At 39.2% G+C, this 16423-nt stretch overlaps 1 protein-coding gene across 6 annotated transcripts in view; it reads right to left on the bottom strand.

Annotated features, from left to right (window-relative positions):
• Positions 1–286: 286 nt before the first annotated feature.
• Positions 287–16423, bottom strand: part of APBA2 (amyloid beta precursor protein binding family A member 2) — a 734370-nt gene continuing 718233 nt past the window's right edge. For all 6 annotated transcript variants that reach the window (XM_069765829.1, XM_069765831.1, XM_069765833.1 and 3 more), the window contains 2 exons: positions 6353–6493; positions 287–2026 (listed from right to left, as the gene is read on the bottom strand). In XM_069765829.1, the coding sequence (XP_069621930.1) occupies positions 1955–2026; positions 6353–6493 (213 nt within the window). In that variant the 3' untranslated portion in view covers positions 287–1954. The remainder of the gene's footprint in view (positions 2027–6352; positions 6494–16423) is intronic.

Here is a 16423-nt window from a genome sequence, read left to right as displayed (position 1 = left end):
TAAAAAGGACAGATTTATTTCCTGCACTTTGTTAAAAAGACAGTCACAAGAGCTGTCTGAGCAGACTATAAATGTTATTATCACCATGCACAAGCAGTGTAAAGGGCATAACACTATGTCAAAGAACCTTAAATTCCCGGTTTCGAAAGAAAAAAATTGCCTGCTGTAAACTCGACAGCCATGAGTTCTGATATCAATCAAATTGAAAATTAGAGAGCTGTGAAAATCTACCATGTGACTATTCAAGAGCTTGATAGAACTGCAGTAGAAAAGTTGAATAAACCCATCTACGTCATAACTTTATTTCTTCTTTATTTCTTTTTTTTGAAATATCTAAATGTAGTGCGACAGGTCAAATTTTCAGTTGCTTATGTTTGGACATGGTATTAAATATTTTAATGATATACTTGGCACATATACATTTATTTCTGAAGATATTGACTTTTTCTTATAATAAACACTCAAAGGTGTAAATAATGTTAACCACAAGTGTAAAAAAAAAATCAGTGCTTCAGCCATGTAAAAAATGGGAATGATTCAGCAGATTTTTGCTATAGAGTCTGAGAGCAGCATGATATAGGGAAAGAGAGCCTGGCTCCAGCAATGTATCCTTACTGGACTGCTTGGAGCAGTTGTGGTAGAATCCCCGTCAATGTTGCAGTGGTCAGAATGCTGAGCTCTGTATACTCCCGCCCACACCCGTGACTGGCAGCTTCCTGTGTACACTGTACAGTGTCAGCAAGCGGCCAATCACTGGTGGGAACAGGATTATGCAGATTAGCTTGATTGCCTGATATGGTACACCTAGTTTTGTAGTGATAATCTCCTGCTGACAAAACACTGATTGTATTGAAGCAACAACACACAGCCTAATGAGTGACACATCCCTGGAATGAGGCTATCTGGCCCTATAGTATGCTTCTCTCAGATTAAATATCAAAAGCCTGCTGCAGATTCCTTTGAAGCTTATTTAAAAATATAACGCTATAATTCAATTAACGCAATCAATTCCATTAGTTGTCACTCTTGGTTGACACTCTTGTAGCATCTCACAACAAATGACATTGAAATCAGTGGAATTTAATAAGATTTCAACACTACGGTAAACAAATAAGACAAAACTGAAACATAACCATGATATCGAAGAAAAATATGAGATGTTAACATAAAGTTATTTAATCCGCTCGATATACATTGTGCGTGGCCATTAATAAGCAGATTTATTGCTGAGATCGGAATCTCTCACTTTAGAACCCAGAAGGATGCAGTACACCGCGTGTTACAGAACCAAGTCAATGCTTCTGTCATGTGTCCTGATCTTGAAAACAATACTGTATCTTGCTTCATCTAATGTAGAGAGAGATTTGGAAGCGAAACAGAAATGATTCATCAAGTTAGACATTTCCAGTGGCGTTACATAGGAGACCAATCTGCAAAAAACATGAAAGACCCGGACCCAGCTGAAAATGATGGTGTACACTATATAGGCTTACAAAGACTTTGTTTAATGGGACCTCTTAAGCAATGTATTTCCACATGAACAAAGCTTAAAATGGATTTCATTTGTCTTAATTAGAATCCACAGTATATCGTATCCATCGCTCTCCGTCCTCAATGCCACACACTTACCAATGTAACATACAACATGTACTTCTTAACACGACATGTACGATAACAAATAAATATCCTCGTTACTAGTCATGAAGAGCAAACAGTCCGGAATGACTATAATGTACAAATCGTTCTTGGTGGTGATAGACTCGCTTAGAACTGGCAATGCCTCTGGCAAAAGAAGAAGAAAAGAAGCAAAAACAGAGAAAAGAAAAAGGATCAGTCCACTGATATTTGTTCTTCTTTTGTTTGAAATACAAAATATCTGCCCAGTGTCTCCATTGATATGTGGATGTATATTGATCTGAGCTGGAAATACAATTTTTTCAATGGCTGCTTGTAGTTAGATGTAAAGAGGCGTCTCCTGTCCGGTAAGGAGCCTGAACATCGCTGCCGGCATAGTCTTCATATGGATCTGTTCCATAGAAAAGAAATTCATGTAAATTTATGATTTGCAGGACATAACTCACCAGTTACGACTTAACTTAATCTTCAGCCTAATATGACCGATTCTTCATTCTAAAACTATTTTGCTTTTAATATAAAACATATCTTTTTTTTGTATTATATGTATACACATGATTCTGATGTAGTTCCTTAAAGGATTTACTAAAAACACAGAAAAAGTAGCATGTCTAGTCATATGTCACTGTAGAATTAATTACACGGCTTCCATGAATCATATTTCAAATTCTCCGCAAAGTGCGTAGGCACCTTATAAATAAAGAATGATAATGATAATGCTGTCATAAGGCAGCTTGTAACATCATTACTTACGCCTAATAGCTGACTTGAACGGCACTTTTACCATAATGACTCGAGTACTTTGAAGATATTGTAATGCTAAAAATGTAATATCCTAATGAAAACAGAGTCTTAAAAATGCTAACCTGAAGTTAACAGGATCACTTTCTCTTTTTGGGCAAAAGTCGGTAAATTGCTTGATCAACACAGCATATTGAAGCAAATTTAAGCAAAGCGAATCAAAGCTAATTCAATTTGCCTCAAATTTTTTAGTAACATTTTTAATCAGAATCTGATTTTTTTGTGACTTACTTTAGACAAATAGAGGGTCAAGAAGTGGTTAAAAAACATTATAGAGAACATACAATCTGGTATCACATCAGAATGAGCCAGTGACCATCTATCATGAGCCAGTGACCAACTATCACGAGTCAGTGATGATCTATCATGAGCCAGTGACCATCTATCATGAGTCAGTGACCATCTATCATGAACCAGTGACCCTCTATCATGAGTCAGTGACCATCTATCATGAGCCAGTGACCATCTATCATGAGTCAGTGACCATCTATCATGAACCAGTGACCCTCTATCATGAGTCAGTGACCATCTATCATGAGCCAGTGACCATCTATCATGAGTCAGTGACCATCTATCATGAGCCAGTGACCATCAATCTTTGCATTGTGCCCACTGATTAGGGATGAGTGGATCAGTGGAAGTTCACTTTCTGGTGCCCGACCAGAACTTTATTCCAAAATTCAATTCAGGGACCAGAACTGTACCTGAACTTGAACCAAAACCAGGACCCCATTGAAAACAATGGGGACCCAAACTTTTGATGTTGAAAATTCCCTCTCTCTCCTCCCAGACTTCCCCGGATCTGCAAACATTGCAATGGACTTCCAGAAGAAGTCCCAGTTCGGTGATTAGCACTGGAGATTAACTGTCCAGCACAAACCCTGAACTTTTCAGTTCAGGTTTGCTTTTCTGAACTTCTGATGAACATAATGAATTGGAGGCAAAAGAAACTAATGATAAGTTATTTGCTATCTAACTATAAATAACTATAGACATACCTTTTATTGTTGTGACCTAACCTCACCTAAAGCCTTTATCTAATGGTATCTTATTACATTAATAGGGAGAGTCAGGGTAAGCATCCGATTAGCGGGGGCGCCATATCTCACTATTGTGTAGGGTGACAACCTCCACGGCTAGGCAGTACCAGTTTAGTCATTTGAATAGGGATTTGCATTTCTCCGGTGTTGTCTGGTATATACATTCAATATACTGTATATCTTTATATAGGATTCTATATACATTCTTTACTCATTATAGTAAAATAAGGTCTTTTTTCTAACGAATACCTTTTAATATTACACAGTTTACTGGTGGTTTAAAATATTCTTTAATAAAAATAAATTTTAAGGGATTATATATTCACTTTAGTTAATTCATTCCCTGTGGATGATCAGTTAGTTACTCTACATATAAAAAATATGCTCACCTCTCTTCAACTGTCGCAGTACCTGTCCTGCTGTCGTAGATCCTCTGATTGACTCTTCTATCTTCTGTCTTGTATCTTCCCTACTAGGCCATGCATTCACTAGGCTCCAAGCCATAATGTGTGGCTACGTCGAGCCCCATGTGGTATGTGCATTGCTTCCCATGTGACACTGTGGGACCTAGTGAATGGCAAACCTGGTCAGAAGGAAGATAGGACAAATAAGGTAGAAGACATAAGATGGCAGATAGAATTGGAGGATCAGCTGTAGAAGGACAGGTACAAAGATGGCTGAGAAGTGTTGAGTGTAAGATATTTTTTAACCCCTTTAAAGCTGATTCACTTTCCCCAGTGAATTGAGCGAATCTGTACAAATTTAATATTGTGAGATTCGCCCAACTCTATAAAATAAGTCATGATGACTGGGCATTGTTTTTTCAATTTTCTATTATTATTTGAAAACTGTGTTTAAAAGTAACATGTCAGGGCGTGACAATGTACTTCCAGCTCCTCAGCCTCACGTTGTATTCCCTGGTTGGTGTCACTCTCCTGTGATTGATTAACAAATCAATGGCTCTGAAACACGGCAGAGAATACAGCAGCGGCTGAGGAGCTAGAAGTGCATCGCCATGCAATAATAAACTTCCAGATACATGGACAGAATTTAAAAAAGCAATCTATTGCTGATGGAGCATATATAAATATACAGTGACAAAGTGCTGAGAGGGGTTAATCGGCCATGTTTAGGGCTAGGTGGAGTGAATAGCTGTAGAATGGGTGAAGTTCAGATAACAAATACACAGCCTTCTGGCTCATTGAGTGTTTATTCCTTAGCGGGCGGATCCCCACTGCAACACGGACTGTGCCACACATTATGTTTTGTTTTCTCGTTATGTTTTGTTTTCTCGTTAGGCCAGAAAGGCAGTGTTTGTTTTGCTAACATTGCAGCCCATTCCATTTTTTTATTCCTCCCCTTCTCCACATAGACATATGATAGTTTATTTTTTGCAGGTACGAATTGCATCTATCTTAGGCTACTTTCACACATCAGGTTTTTTGCTTCAGGCTAAATCTGGCGAATGTTGGAAAAACTGGATCCGGTGCAGATTGTGAAAAACTGATACGACGGATCCGTTTTTTTGACGGATCCGGCTAGCCTATCTAGATTATTGGATAAAAAAAATTGGAGCATGCTCAGTTTAAAAAACCGGATCAGGCCACCGGATCCACCATTTTCTGTATTCGGCAAATTCCAGCTCCCATAGGCTTCCATTCTAGCAAACAGCCGGAAGCGCCAGATCCGGCGCTTCAGGCTTTTTCGCCGGAGACAAAAAAGTTACAGTAGATGTTTTTTCCAGACGCCGGAATCGAGTGTATGCCGGATCCAGATCCGTCATCAAACCAGAAGGAACGCTGGGCCATCCGGCGCAATCCGGTGCTAATGCAAGTCAATGGGGGAAAACCGGATCCGGTTTTTATTTTTTCCGGTTACGGTTTTTCTCCCGAGAGCCAGATTTAGCCTGAAACAAAAAACCTGATGTGTGAAAGCAGCCTTATGAGTGCTGCCTCATTTTTACCGGGTTGGATTTTACTAGCATGTTGCAATAATGTTTTACGTTTGTACTGTGAGAAAATGGAGTCCTTTATGAAATTTGAGGATCGACACATCTAACATGCATACATGATATAATAATTAATATGTGATGACTAGACTGATTTTTTTCTACTAAGAATTATATTTGCAGTCACTCATTTTCTCATTTCTTCGGCCTGTAAATCACACAAATAGCAGTGTCATGCCTCCTATTGATTTCATAGAATTTTATGGCCACACATGAATAAAAAATGATAGCAACCTCATCTGTCCTGTTTTATCGCAATGAACCATACATAACAGAATGGCAGAAAAAAATGGCATTGTGAACTAAATGGGTTTTATACTTTTTTTTTGAAAACCTAAAATCCTTTCTTCTTCACCGCTTTTGAATATCAATTTATCTCATCAATGAAACATCTAAAATAAAATGTTCAAAGGCTTAGGCAGCACAATGCAGCAGAACACAGGATATCAGGGCTGTGGAGACTGACTTGGATATCTAATATTTTCATATCTATCTGAAGCAGCTCGCAAATGAAAGAATATATTCACAGAACTGAACATCTCAATTCATTGCAGCAGATAGTTAATCCTTATGTCCGCTGCCCCTGTAACCAAGATAGGGATATTACAGTCATTAGCAATAGTCAAGCAGCATGTACCCTACTGTGTAAATGGGATCCATTACATATCTCCTTGCACAGAGAATGCTCCAAGCAAAATTGCAAACAATAAAATATTTACACATTCCAGTAACCTCACATCCTCAAAACAGGCGAAAATAAAATGTGCATTTAAAGATGTGCCAATGACTGGCAAGCATTGATCAGCTCTGAATGCTCATTGCCTTGTGTTATAATAACCCCGCAGACCCACAAAAAGAAGCTTCTTACCTCGCCTACTGAATTGGAAAGCGCTTGGACAATCTTTTCATGAGCTGTGGCCACCACACTTTGTCCATTGATTTCAATGATGCGATGTCCAACCCTTACTCCACCTCTCTCGGCAATTCCCCCTCTCATGAGGCTGCAGATCTACAGTATGGAACAAAGGAAAAAGAAATCAAAGTTTAGAATTCAATATAACAATTATGGCAAAGTTTCCGTAATTTAGTTTTGTTGCTCAAAGATCACGATAACTGTTCTATGTTAAAGGGGATGTGGTTAAATTCTTAATATGCTCTAGGAAGGGAACAAAAATAAAATCAAGATAAGAGAAAAAATACCTACACGGATAAAGATGACCAAATTTAATTTGTGTCAAATTTTTAGGAATTTTCTAAACCCCGTAAATTCAAACGAGTTGTGATTCACTTTTCTTAAATTACCATACTTAAAATTATTAACAACCTTTTACACATGCTGATTTCATCAGTTGGAGAAGTATCACATGACCTTAAGGCTATATTCACACTTTGCGGATTTTGCTGCGGATCCGCAGCGGATTTGACCGCTGCGGATCCGCAGCAGTTTCCCATGAGTTTACATTTCAATGTAAACCTATGGGAAACAAAAAACGCTGTGCACATGCTGCAGAAAAATCCACGCGGAAACGCTGCGGATTACATTCCGCAGCATGTCACTTCTTTTCTGCGGATTTTCAGCTGCTCCAATAGAAAACTGCAGTTGAAAATCCGCAGAAGAAAACGCAGTAAAAACCGCGATAAATCCGCAGTAAAAACCGCGATGGGTTTTCACTGCGGATTTTGCAATTCCGCTGCGGAAAAATCCGCAGTGGAATCTGCAAAGTGTGCACATAGCCTAAATGTGCTTCTCCACAATGCCTTTCAAAGTCATTACCACACATGGTATATCACTGCCAATCAGCAGGGATTATTATAGCCTGTATAAAAGCAGAAACAGGAAATGCAGCAGCCAATTTAGCATGAATCTGGATAGTGAAATGACATCACAACTCATAGCTTAGCTTTAGAGATAAAAAGTGAAAGTCATAAATCAATGAAGAAACTGTAAGACTGTATTCACTAGTAGTGGCAACTATTGTGTGAGGAAAAGAGAAGAGTGTCATACTCATTTTTTAAAGCAGCCATTGGCTAGAGAGAGCATTCAATTCACTGTCACTCGAATTTCCTGAGAAAATTTCTCAAATCTGGCGATTTTGAATTTTAAGATTCGCATATTTACTACATGCATACAATATGAGAGGACTATTGAAAGCAACCCTCAAATATTCATCGAAACGTAGCTTGAAATTCCTAAGTAATAGATAAGAAATTAAGTATTGTAAATTACATGCTCAAGCTGCTCGCACACGTGGATTTTAAATGCAGTCTTCATGGATCAAAGCTTTTATAATCAGTGATAATTATCTGAAAAATTTGAAACATTTTCTTAAAAATGGCACACATTAAATCTTAGCCTGATTGCATCTTCACATCATCAAAATGGTAAAAAGCACTTAATTAAGGAAAAATCTGTCAAAACATTGATGTTTTAGCTAATTTCTGAAGAGCTTCTAAAGCCTTTCTCTAAGACTGTAAAATTGAAGGTTAGAAAGTAATTCTAATTGAAAAGAACACTTGTGAAATATGTTCTGTTGTAGCTTGAAATGCACAGCAGCACTTAAAGAGAAACTGTCACTAGTAGGGTTGAGCGAAACGGATCGTTCATTTTCAAAAGTCGCCGACTTTTGGCAAAGTCGGGTTTCATGAAACCCGACCCGATCCCTGTGTGGGGTCGGCCATGCGGTACGCGACTTTTGCGCCAAAGTCGCGTTTCGTATGACGCGCTTGGCGCCATTTTTTCAGCCAATGAAGGAGCGTGGCCAGAGTGATGACATAGGTCTTAGGGGCATGGACGCCTATCGCCATCTTGTCGCTTGTGCGCTGTAGCGATTTGCAATGTGTAACACCAGCTGTTCTGTTCAGGGACGGAGGGGAGAGAGAGAGAGAGAGAGAAAAAAAAAAATATTCCCATTGACTTTGCATTGGGTTTTGTGTTTCGGTCGATCCCCGACTTTTCGCCATAATCGGCCGATTTGACTCGACTCGACTTTTGAGATAGTCGGGTTTCGCAAAACCCGACTCGACCCTAAAAAAGTAAAAGTCGCTCAACCCTAGTCACTAGGTCAAAAGTAGCCACTTGGTTGTCCTTATTTTATTCCTTGTGCTCCTCTGAGTATTCCATTTTTATTTAGGTGGGGGGAGGGTGTCTGGCATAGTGTTCCAGAGATATAGGGCTATTTCAGGGCTACTTTTTATAGTCTTTACAAGAGGGTGTTGCTCACAGTATGTCCCTGCGAATGGACATACCGGTATGTCTTGGTGATCATGCGGCCACAACAGTGATGCTCGTGCGATCACCACCAGGAGCTCATCTTAAGTTATAGCCCAGACCCAGTTATCACTGACCCTGGCTGTTTAACCCCCTAAATGCTGTGATAAATAGTGATGTCAGCATTTAAAAGGCAGGGAGAGGGAAGAGGCTCATCTCCCATCCGATCGGCTCCCCCGTCACATCATCGCGGGAGCCTGATGGTTGCACATGATGACCTCCTGATCTGTCAGCTAGAGAGGACTGCATAAAATAACACCTGGAGCATGGTCTAAGAGGCTTCTGTCAGTGCAGCACTAACAGGTATAATGCAAAAAAAAATTTAATTTAAAACAAATTATAAAAATATAAATAAACAGAATAAAGAACAAAAACTGAAAAAACAAACCGATTCATATATTTGTGTAAAAACAAAAATAAACAAAAAAACAGTATACATGAACTGCTGTTTTTTCCATTCTGCCTCCCAAAAATCTGAATAGAAAAGATCAAAAAATGTTTTGTGCCCAAAAATGGAACAAATAAAAACGTCAACTTGTCCCGCAAAAAAAAGCCCTCACATGACTGACAGCAGAAATATAAAAAAAATACCCCTCAAAATATGAGGATGCAAAAACTTTGTTTTGTAAAAAAAAAATCAGTTTTTAGTGTGTGATAAAAAATTGATATAAATCTGGTATCCCTGTAATCAAACTGACCCAAAGAATAAAACCGCTTTATTACTTAAACTGCAGGAAGTACAGCGTAAAAAATAAATAAAAACAATTCTTCACCTGCTATTGATTTGTTCATTCTGCCTCACAAAGATTGCAGTAAGGCTGGGTACACATGTATCCTTTGGTTTAAGATGACTGGGGATTCCATGTAAATCTCTGAAATACGTGATTAAGGAGGAATCCCAGGCAGAAGGTTCTGAAAAGGAGACCACCGAACAGGTGTCTGATGACGTCCAGAGTAACACTGTTGCCTCTAAAGGGGATCCCTCAGGTTTATAATCGGTCAAAGGAAATATAAAGGGCTTCCATGTTATTGATAGTCCAAAGGCTCTGGAAAAGCACTATTGTAAAATGGGGTCACTTATGGGGGAGGTTCCACTGATCTAGTACCTCAGGAGCTGCTCTGCCAATGTGACATTGCACACTCAAACCATTCCAGCAAAACCTGAACTCCAATATGGGGCTTCTTCCCTTCTGAGCTTAGCACAGTGCCTCAAAAGTAGTTTTCAACCACATATGGGATATTGGCAACACACTGTACCATTCATTTTCTCCTATTATCCCTTTTGAAAATTAAAAACTTTGGGGCAAAAGCAGCATTTTAATGTAAAAAAATGTAATTTACTCAGCCACAACATTTTACAATTCTGTGAGTCACCGAAGGGTTAAAAATGATCACTACACCCATATATGAATTCATTGAGGCATGTAGATTCCAAAATGGTGTCACTTGTGGGGGTTTATTTCGTTGTGCATGTTAGGAACGCTTCAAATGCAACATGGCATCTGCAACTTATTTCAGCCAAAATTGTGCTCCAGAGTTCAATTGGCGCTCCTTTCCTTCTGAGCCCTGTCGTGTGCCCAAACAGTAGTTTTCCACCACATATGATGTATCGGGGTACTCAGAAGAAATTGCACAACAGAATCTATAATCTCAGAATCAAAGGGATCCATTGAAGCATTCCAGTGTTATTACCCCATAAAGTGACACTCATCAGAATTGTAAAATTTGGCTGGGTCACTAAGAGGAAAACTGGTGATGGGATTAAAGACCATTAGACACTCAGTTTTGCCAAATCTAGCAACAAGGTGCTCTGAGGACTGATATGCAAAAATTGAAAAGTAGATTCAACAGAAAACTATTCTACTGTTTCTATTTTGATCTTTCCATCCCTTCTTTGATCAGTGCTGGCTCCTTACTTCAGTTCATTACCATGTCACACCTCAATGTGACTCCTTTTCCGAACATCTTCTTGGCCTGTAGAATAAACTGATAATAGGGTTCTGTCAAAGGCTTGCTGCTGTCTCTCCGCCCAGTGAAAAAAACTGAGTTAGAATACCAAATCCTAGGATATCTCGTGCTGTAGGTCTTGGTTCTACACTTGCATAAGCCATCCTGTGATGTGCTACTTTTTTTTCTAAAGTAATGACAGCATTCAGAATCTTTATTGTAAAACTTAGAAGGTATGTTATAGCTTGATGCCACTGGGCCTCTGTGCATTTTTGGAGTTGTAGATATTCTATAATTTATTTGCATTTCATGGAGAGTAATTTACTCCACATGACCACAGTAGGCATTGCGCAGAGAAGCCAACTTGGGACCACAGTTCAGAAATATTGAGAACATGCATGTCCACAACACAAAACACAGCAGGTTGACAAATCTGGTGTAAACTAGGAAGAACATATGGGCTGCCCCTACAGACTTGCGCCAAGATAAGTAGGTTCACTTAAATTATTTCATATTTAAAAAATGATCATCTTCTTAAGAGACAATTGATCTAAATGTAATGCTTATGGTGAAGATACCCCTCTAAAAGAAACTTATCACAAGTACCGAAACCACTTAGATTAGATATTTTTATATGATTTCATAGTTGTTCTAGAGGCTATGGCTAGAGCCAGTGCTAGATATGCTTGACCATGCTGAATGGAGAAAATTGACTTTCTGGCAACCTGACTCTTTAGTTTTGCACTATTTTCCCTATAGAAGTGCTTCTGTCTGCTCACACTAAAAATGCCCCATTAAGCCAACTCAAAAGAAGATTTAGGCATTTGGAAAGTCTAATTGAGCTATATATCTCATAAATGAGGGAAAAAATGATCTAGGATAAAAATTAAAGTAATTTGATCTATAATCTTAATTACCCTTCTTAATTTCATTCATCTTATATTAAAAAAGAATATTCTTTTTACAAAAGGATACAAATATAAGAGAAACTTTAACACTTATTTAAATACTGTAACAATCTATATATATAATTGTACAAGGGTCTGTTTGTCTGTAACCGAAATCCCGCGTCGCTGATTGGTCGCGCCTGGCTAGCCTAGACCAATCAGCGTTCATAAATAAGATACATACATACACTAGAATGAGAACAACACGAAGAACAGTCTGTGAGGGAGAGAATAACAAGGAGAACAGTCTGTGAGGGAAAGAATAACATGGAGGACAGTCTGTGAGGGAGAGAATAACATGGAGGACAGTCTGTGAGGGAGAGAATAACATGAAGGACAGTCTGAGAGAGAATAACATGGAGAACAGTGTGTGAGGGAAAGAATAACATGAAGGACAGTCTATGAGGGCGAGAATAACATGGAGGACAGTCTATGAGGGCGAGAATAACATGAAGGACAGTCTGTGAGGGGGAGAATAACATGGAGGACAGTCTGTGAGGGAGAGAATAACATGAAGGACAGTCTGAGAGAGAGAGAGAATAACATGGAGGACAGTGTGTGAGGGAAAGAATAACATGAAGGACAGTCTATGAGGGCGAGAATAACATGGAGGACAGTCTATGAGGGCGAGAATAACATGAAGGACAGTCTGTGAGGGAAATAATAACATGGAGGACAGTCTGTGAGGGAGAGAATAACATGGAGGACAGTCTGTGAGGGAGAGAATAACATGAAGGACAGTCTGAGAGAGAGAGAGAATAACATGGAGGACAGTGTGTGAGGGAAAGAATAACATGAAGGACAGTCTATGAGGGCGAGAATAACATGGAGGACAGTCTATGAGGGCGAGAATAACATGAAGGACAGTCTGTGAGGGAGAGAATAACATGGAGGACAGTCTGTGAGGGAGAGATTAACATGGAGGACAGTCTGTGAGGGAGAAAATAACATGGAAGACAGTCTGTGAGGGCGAGAATAACATGGAGGACAGTCTGTGAGGGAGAGAATAACATGGAGGACAGTCTGTGAGAGATTGAATAACATGGAGGACAGTGTGTGAGGGAGAGAATAACATGGAGGACAGTGTGTGAGGGAGAGAATAACATGGAGGACAGTCTGTGAGGGCGAGAATAACATGAAGGACAGTCTGTGAGGGAGAGAATAACATGGAGGACAGTCTGTGAGGGCGAGAATAACATGGAGGAGAGTCTGTGAGGGAGAAAATAACATGGAGGACAGTCTATGAGGGTGAGAATAACATGGAGGACAGTCTGTGAGGGAGAGAATAACATGGAGGACAGTCTGTGGGAGAGAATAACATGGATCACATTCTGTGAAGGAGTGAATAACATGGAGGACAGGTCTGTGAGGGAGAGAATAACATGGAGGACAGTCTGTGAGAGATTGAATAACATGGAGAACAGTCTGTGAGGGAGAGAATAACATGGAGGACAGTGTGTGAGGGATAGAATAACATGGAGGACAGCCTGTGAAGGAGAGAACAACATGGAGGACAGTGTGTAAGGGAGAGAATAAAAATTGTCCCCATTTTTAAGTTTATCATATGGTGATATAAATGGTGTCTTTGAAAACTATAAGCCATCCTGTAGAAAACAAGCTGTCATACAGCGATAGATGACTAATAAAGTTTTGACTCTTAAAATAAAGACAGGAGAAAAACAATGGCAGTGTCTCCAATGGGTTAAAACATAAATGTAAGCACAGATGTTTATATTAATACTAGATGGTGGCCCTATTCTAACTTATCGGGTATCTACTATATAATCCTCTAATTATGTCTGTCTGTAACAGATATCCCGCGTCGCAGATTGGTCTCGCCAGCTGCTCGCGACCAATCAGTGACAGGCGCAGTCCGACCGCGAATTGGCATGGGATTTGAACCACGCTTCGCTGATTGGTCGCGCCCGGTCGGTCGCGACCAATCAGCAATATTGGCGCTTTCCGGCTGCGAATTGGCACGGTATTTGAACCACGCTTCGCTGATTGATTGCGCCAGGCCAGCCACGACCAATCAGTGACAGGCGCAGTTCCACCGCGAATGGGCCCGGGATTTGAACCACGCTTCGCTGATTGGTCGCACCCGGCCAGCCACAACAAATCAGCAATATTGGCTCGAGATTTAAACCCCGATGCGCTGATTGGTCGCGCCCGGCCGGCCGCGACCAATCAGTAATATTGGCGCGGGATTTAAGCACCGCTTCACTGATATTGTATATATTTTACCCGGAAAATCCTGTGTATTCATTGCATTATTCTTAAATCTTCATAAATAAACTACATACATATTCTAGGATACCCGATGCATTAGAATTGGGCCACCATCTAGTGGTCTTTATAGTCAGTATGCAAAAGTGTTTTCCATGACAAGGTCACATACCTGTAAAATATGAATATATTTTCGAAAACGCATATTAAAAGGATTTTATATATCTTGGGTTGATAACAAAGGACATGATCACTCTGCACAAACATCATTGTGGCTTGAGGATACAATAAATAAACCATCATTTAGGACAGGAAAATCTTCCTATCGTCATTACAAAGTTTTTATTATTTTTTACAAGAATCAAAGAAACAAAGATGTGCAGGGACCAAAGTATTTGCAAAAAGACACACACACGCACAGGGGGTATCTGAAAATGTATTTGAGACACAGACGCCAGAAGATATATACGGTATATAATTTTTTTAAAACTTTGTCAATAAAAATTCATTTTTTTGCAATATACTTTGATCCTTGCATATTTTTTGGTTTAGTTGGTCATGACCATGCTCTTAGGACTCCCTGCTCTTCCTAGGGTTACAATTTTTTTTTTACATGTTTAATGGCGATGGGTGCACCTTTAAGTTCTGGGCTACAATTTTAGTTCCATTAATCAATAATTGTGAGTACGATATCGGTAAAAACTATTGACAAAAAAACTATTTTCTGCTATATATCCTAACTTCTACTCAAAACTGCAAATATTCCAGGTATGATAACTTGGCTTCTTATGCACAATCTCCAGCTCCTGATCACCAGTAATAAAGAATAATAATATACTCTAGGTCAATATCTTGCAGAACAAATCTTTCTAAACCTGGAGCACATAAAAAAAAGATTTCCCAGCTTCCCTGTAAGTGTTGAAAGCTTTGGCGGTCAGTTTCACTAAGCTGAAATATGTAGGTAGATGCAGTGTTATTCTGATTAATGCCGTCCCCACTCTGGATTGCTCAGCGTGTAGAAAGCTCTCATGGGGGTGTTAGCTATAAAATAATGTTAAAACTGTACATCTTGGGCTTTACGAGCCTTCAGGAGCTCTTCTATAGAGAGGGCAATTTAAAGCTATTTAACCTCTACTCTTTAGTTCCCTGTGGAACGACTCATATGTAAAGATAAGCTACATGCATTAATCTGGTTGTGCATTAATTTAACACAGATTAGTGCCTTATCCTATAAATATTGCCTCACAATCATGGGAAGAGAAGAACTGCTATCCTCGCGGTATACTGTTGCCTAAGGCAGTCTCTTCTACAACAAACTCAATATATTTTATTAATTTTATTTCTTCATGATGATTTAACCCGTAGCTATATTTTTTTTGCATTGTCCCTTGCCTACATATCTCAACATCCATTCTTTGTATTTCTGCAGTACAAGTACCATAACTTTATTTCAGAAAACCCCAAGGAATAAAATCCCTCACAATTACTCACTTGATATAGGAAGATATTTATTCGAATACAGTTATATGGTTTTACGATGCTTGCCTCCCAACACACGTAGAAGCAGCAATGTCCCTATTACCACTATTTAAGACACTCAGATGGACAAAAAACAGAAAAAAACATATGTCTGTTTCCAACATCATCCCCATGGATCTATTCAATCCAAATTAGATCACCATCTAACACTATAGTGATCTACTCTAAGCTAAGTCTAGTAAAACCATGGGTGGTTCAGCCATTCAAATATGGACATTAATATGCACTAGTGTTACTTTTCCAATGTACCCTACTGGTGAATTCTGAGATAATGAAGGGAGGTTCTCTGTCTGTTGGAGATCCTTATTTCTTGGCCGCAGTAGAGCGCCGATATAAAGAGTATCTTTAGCTCTGGAACCCCAGTCCTGTCCTGCATTACACGGACATTGTATTTTTAATGCTTCATTTACCCTCAGTGGCATGCAAAGAAAACGAACACTTACTAACATGTTTCTCCACTGATTACAACTGATGAATAAACGCCACAGCAGAGGAATCATTAATGATCAACTTATTGAAGGGAACCCTTCTAACAAATCATGCATGTACAGGGAAATAAAGATTTGTATATGCTTAAAGAGTATCTGTCAGTAGGAGCCACCTTCCTAGGCCATCTATAAGAGCATGTAGGTCATAGGAAGTTGAATAAAATGATACCTTGATATTTGGGATTCAATGTCTTATTCCCAAGAATAAATGTTTTTCTTAATGTGTAAATAAGCTGTTAAGATCTAAAGCGCAAATAGGGTGTTATACGGTAGACTCAGTATGATCCCAATCGGATTATACTGACCTGATGTGTCCATTAGTTAAGCACCAAATATCGATGAGAGCTGCAGCAGATCCACGAGTCAGCAAGTGACCGTTGGCAGGACATAAAAGGATTTTATTCAACGCATTTCTAAATGTAAAATTAATTTCTCAGGAAGCAACCACAGATCTATGGTACAGACATAGATGTCCGTGAGAATCTGACTTATTAAATGAAGGTTGGTATTATCAGTATGAGACA

The sequence above is a fragment of the Ranitomeya imitator genome, chromosome 4 (genome assembly GCF_032444005.1).
Source record: "Ranitomeya imitator isolate aRanImi1 chromosome 4, aRanImi1.pri, whole genome shotgun sequence".
NCBI lineage: Eukaryota > Metazoa > Chordata > Amphibia > Anura > Dendrobatidae > Ranitomeya > Ranitomeya imitator.
The sequence above is the reverse complement of the archived record's forward strand: the minus strand, read 5'-3'. Positions and strand labels throughout refer to the sequence as shown.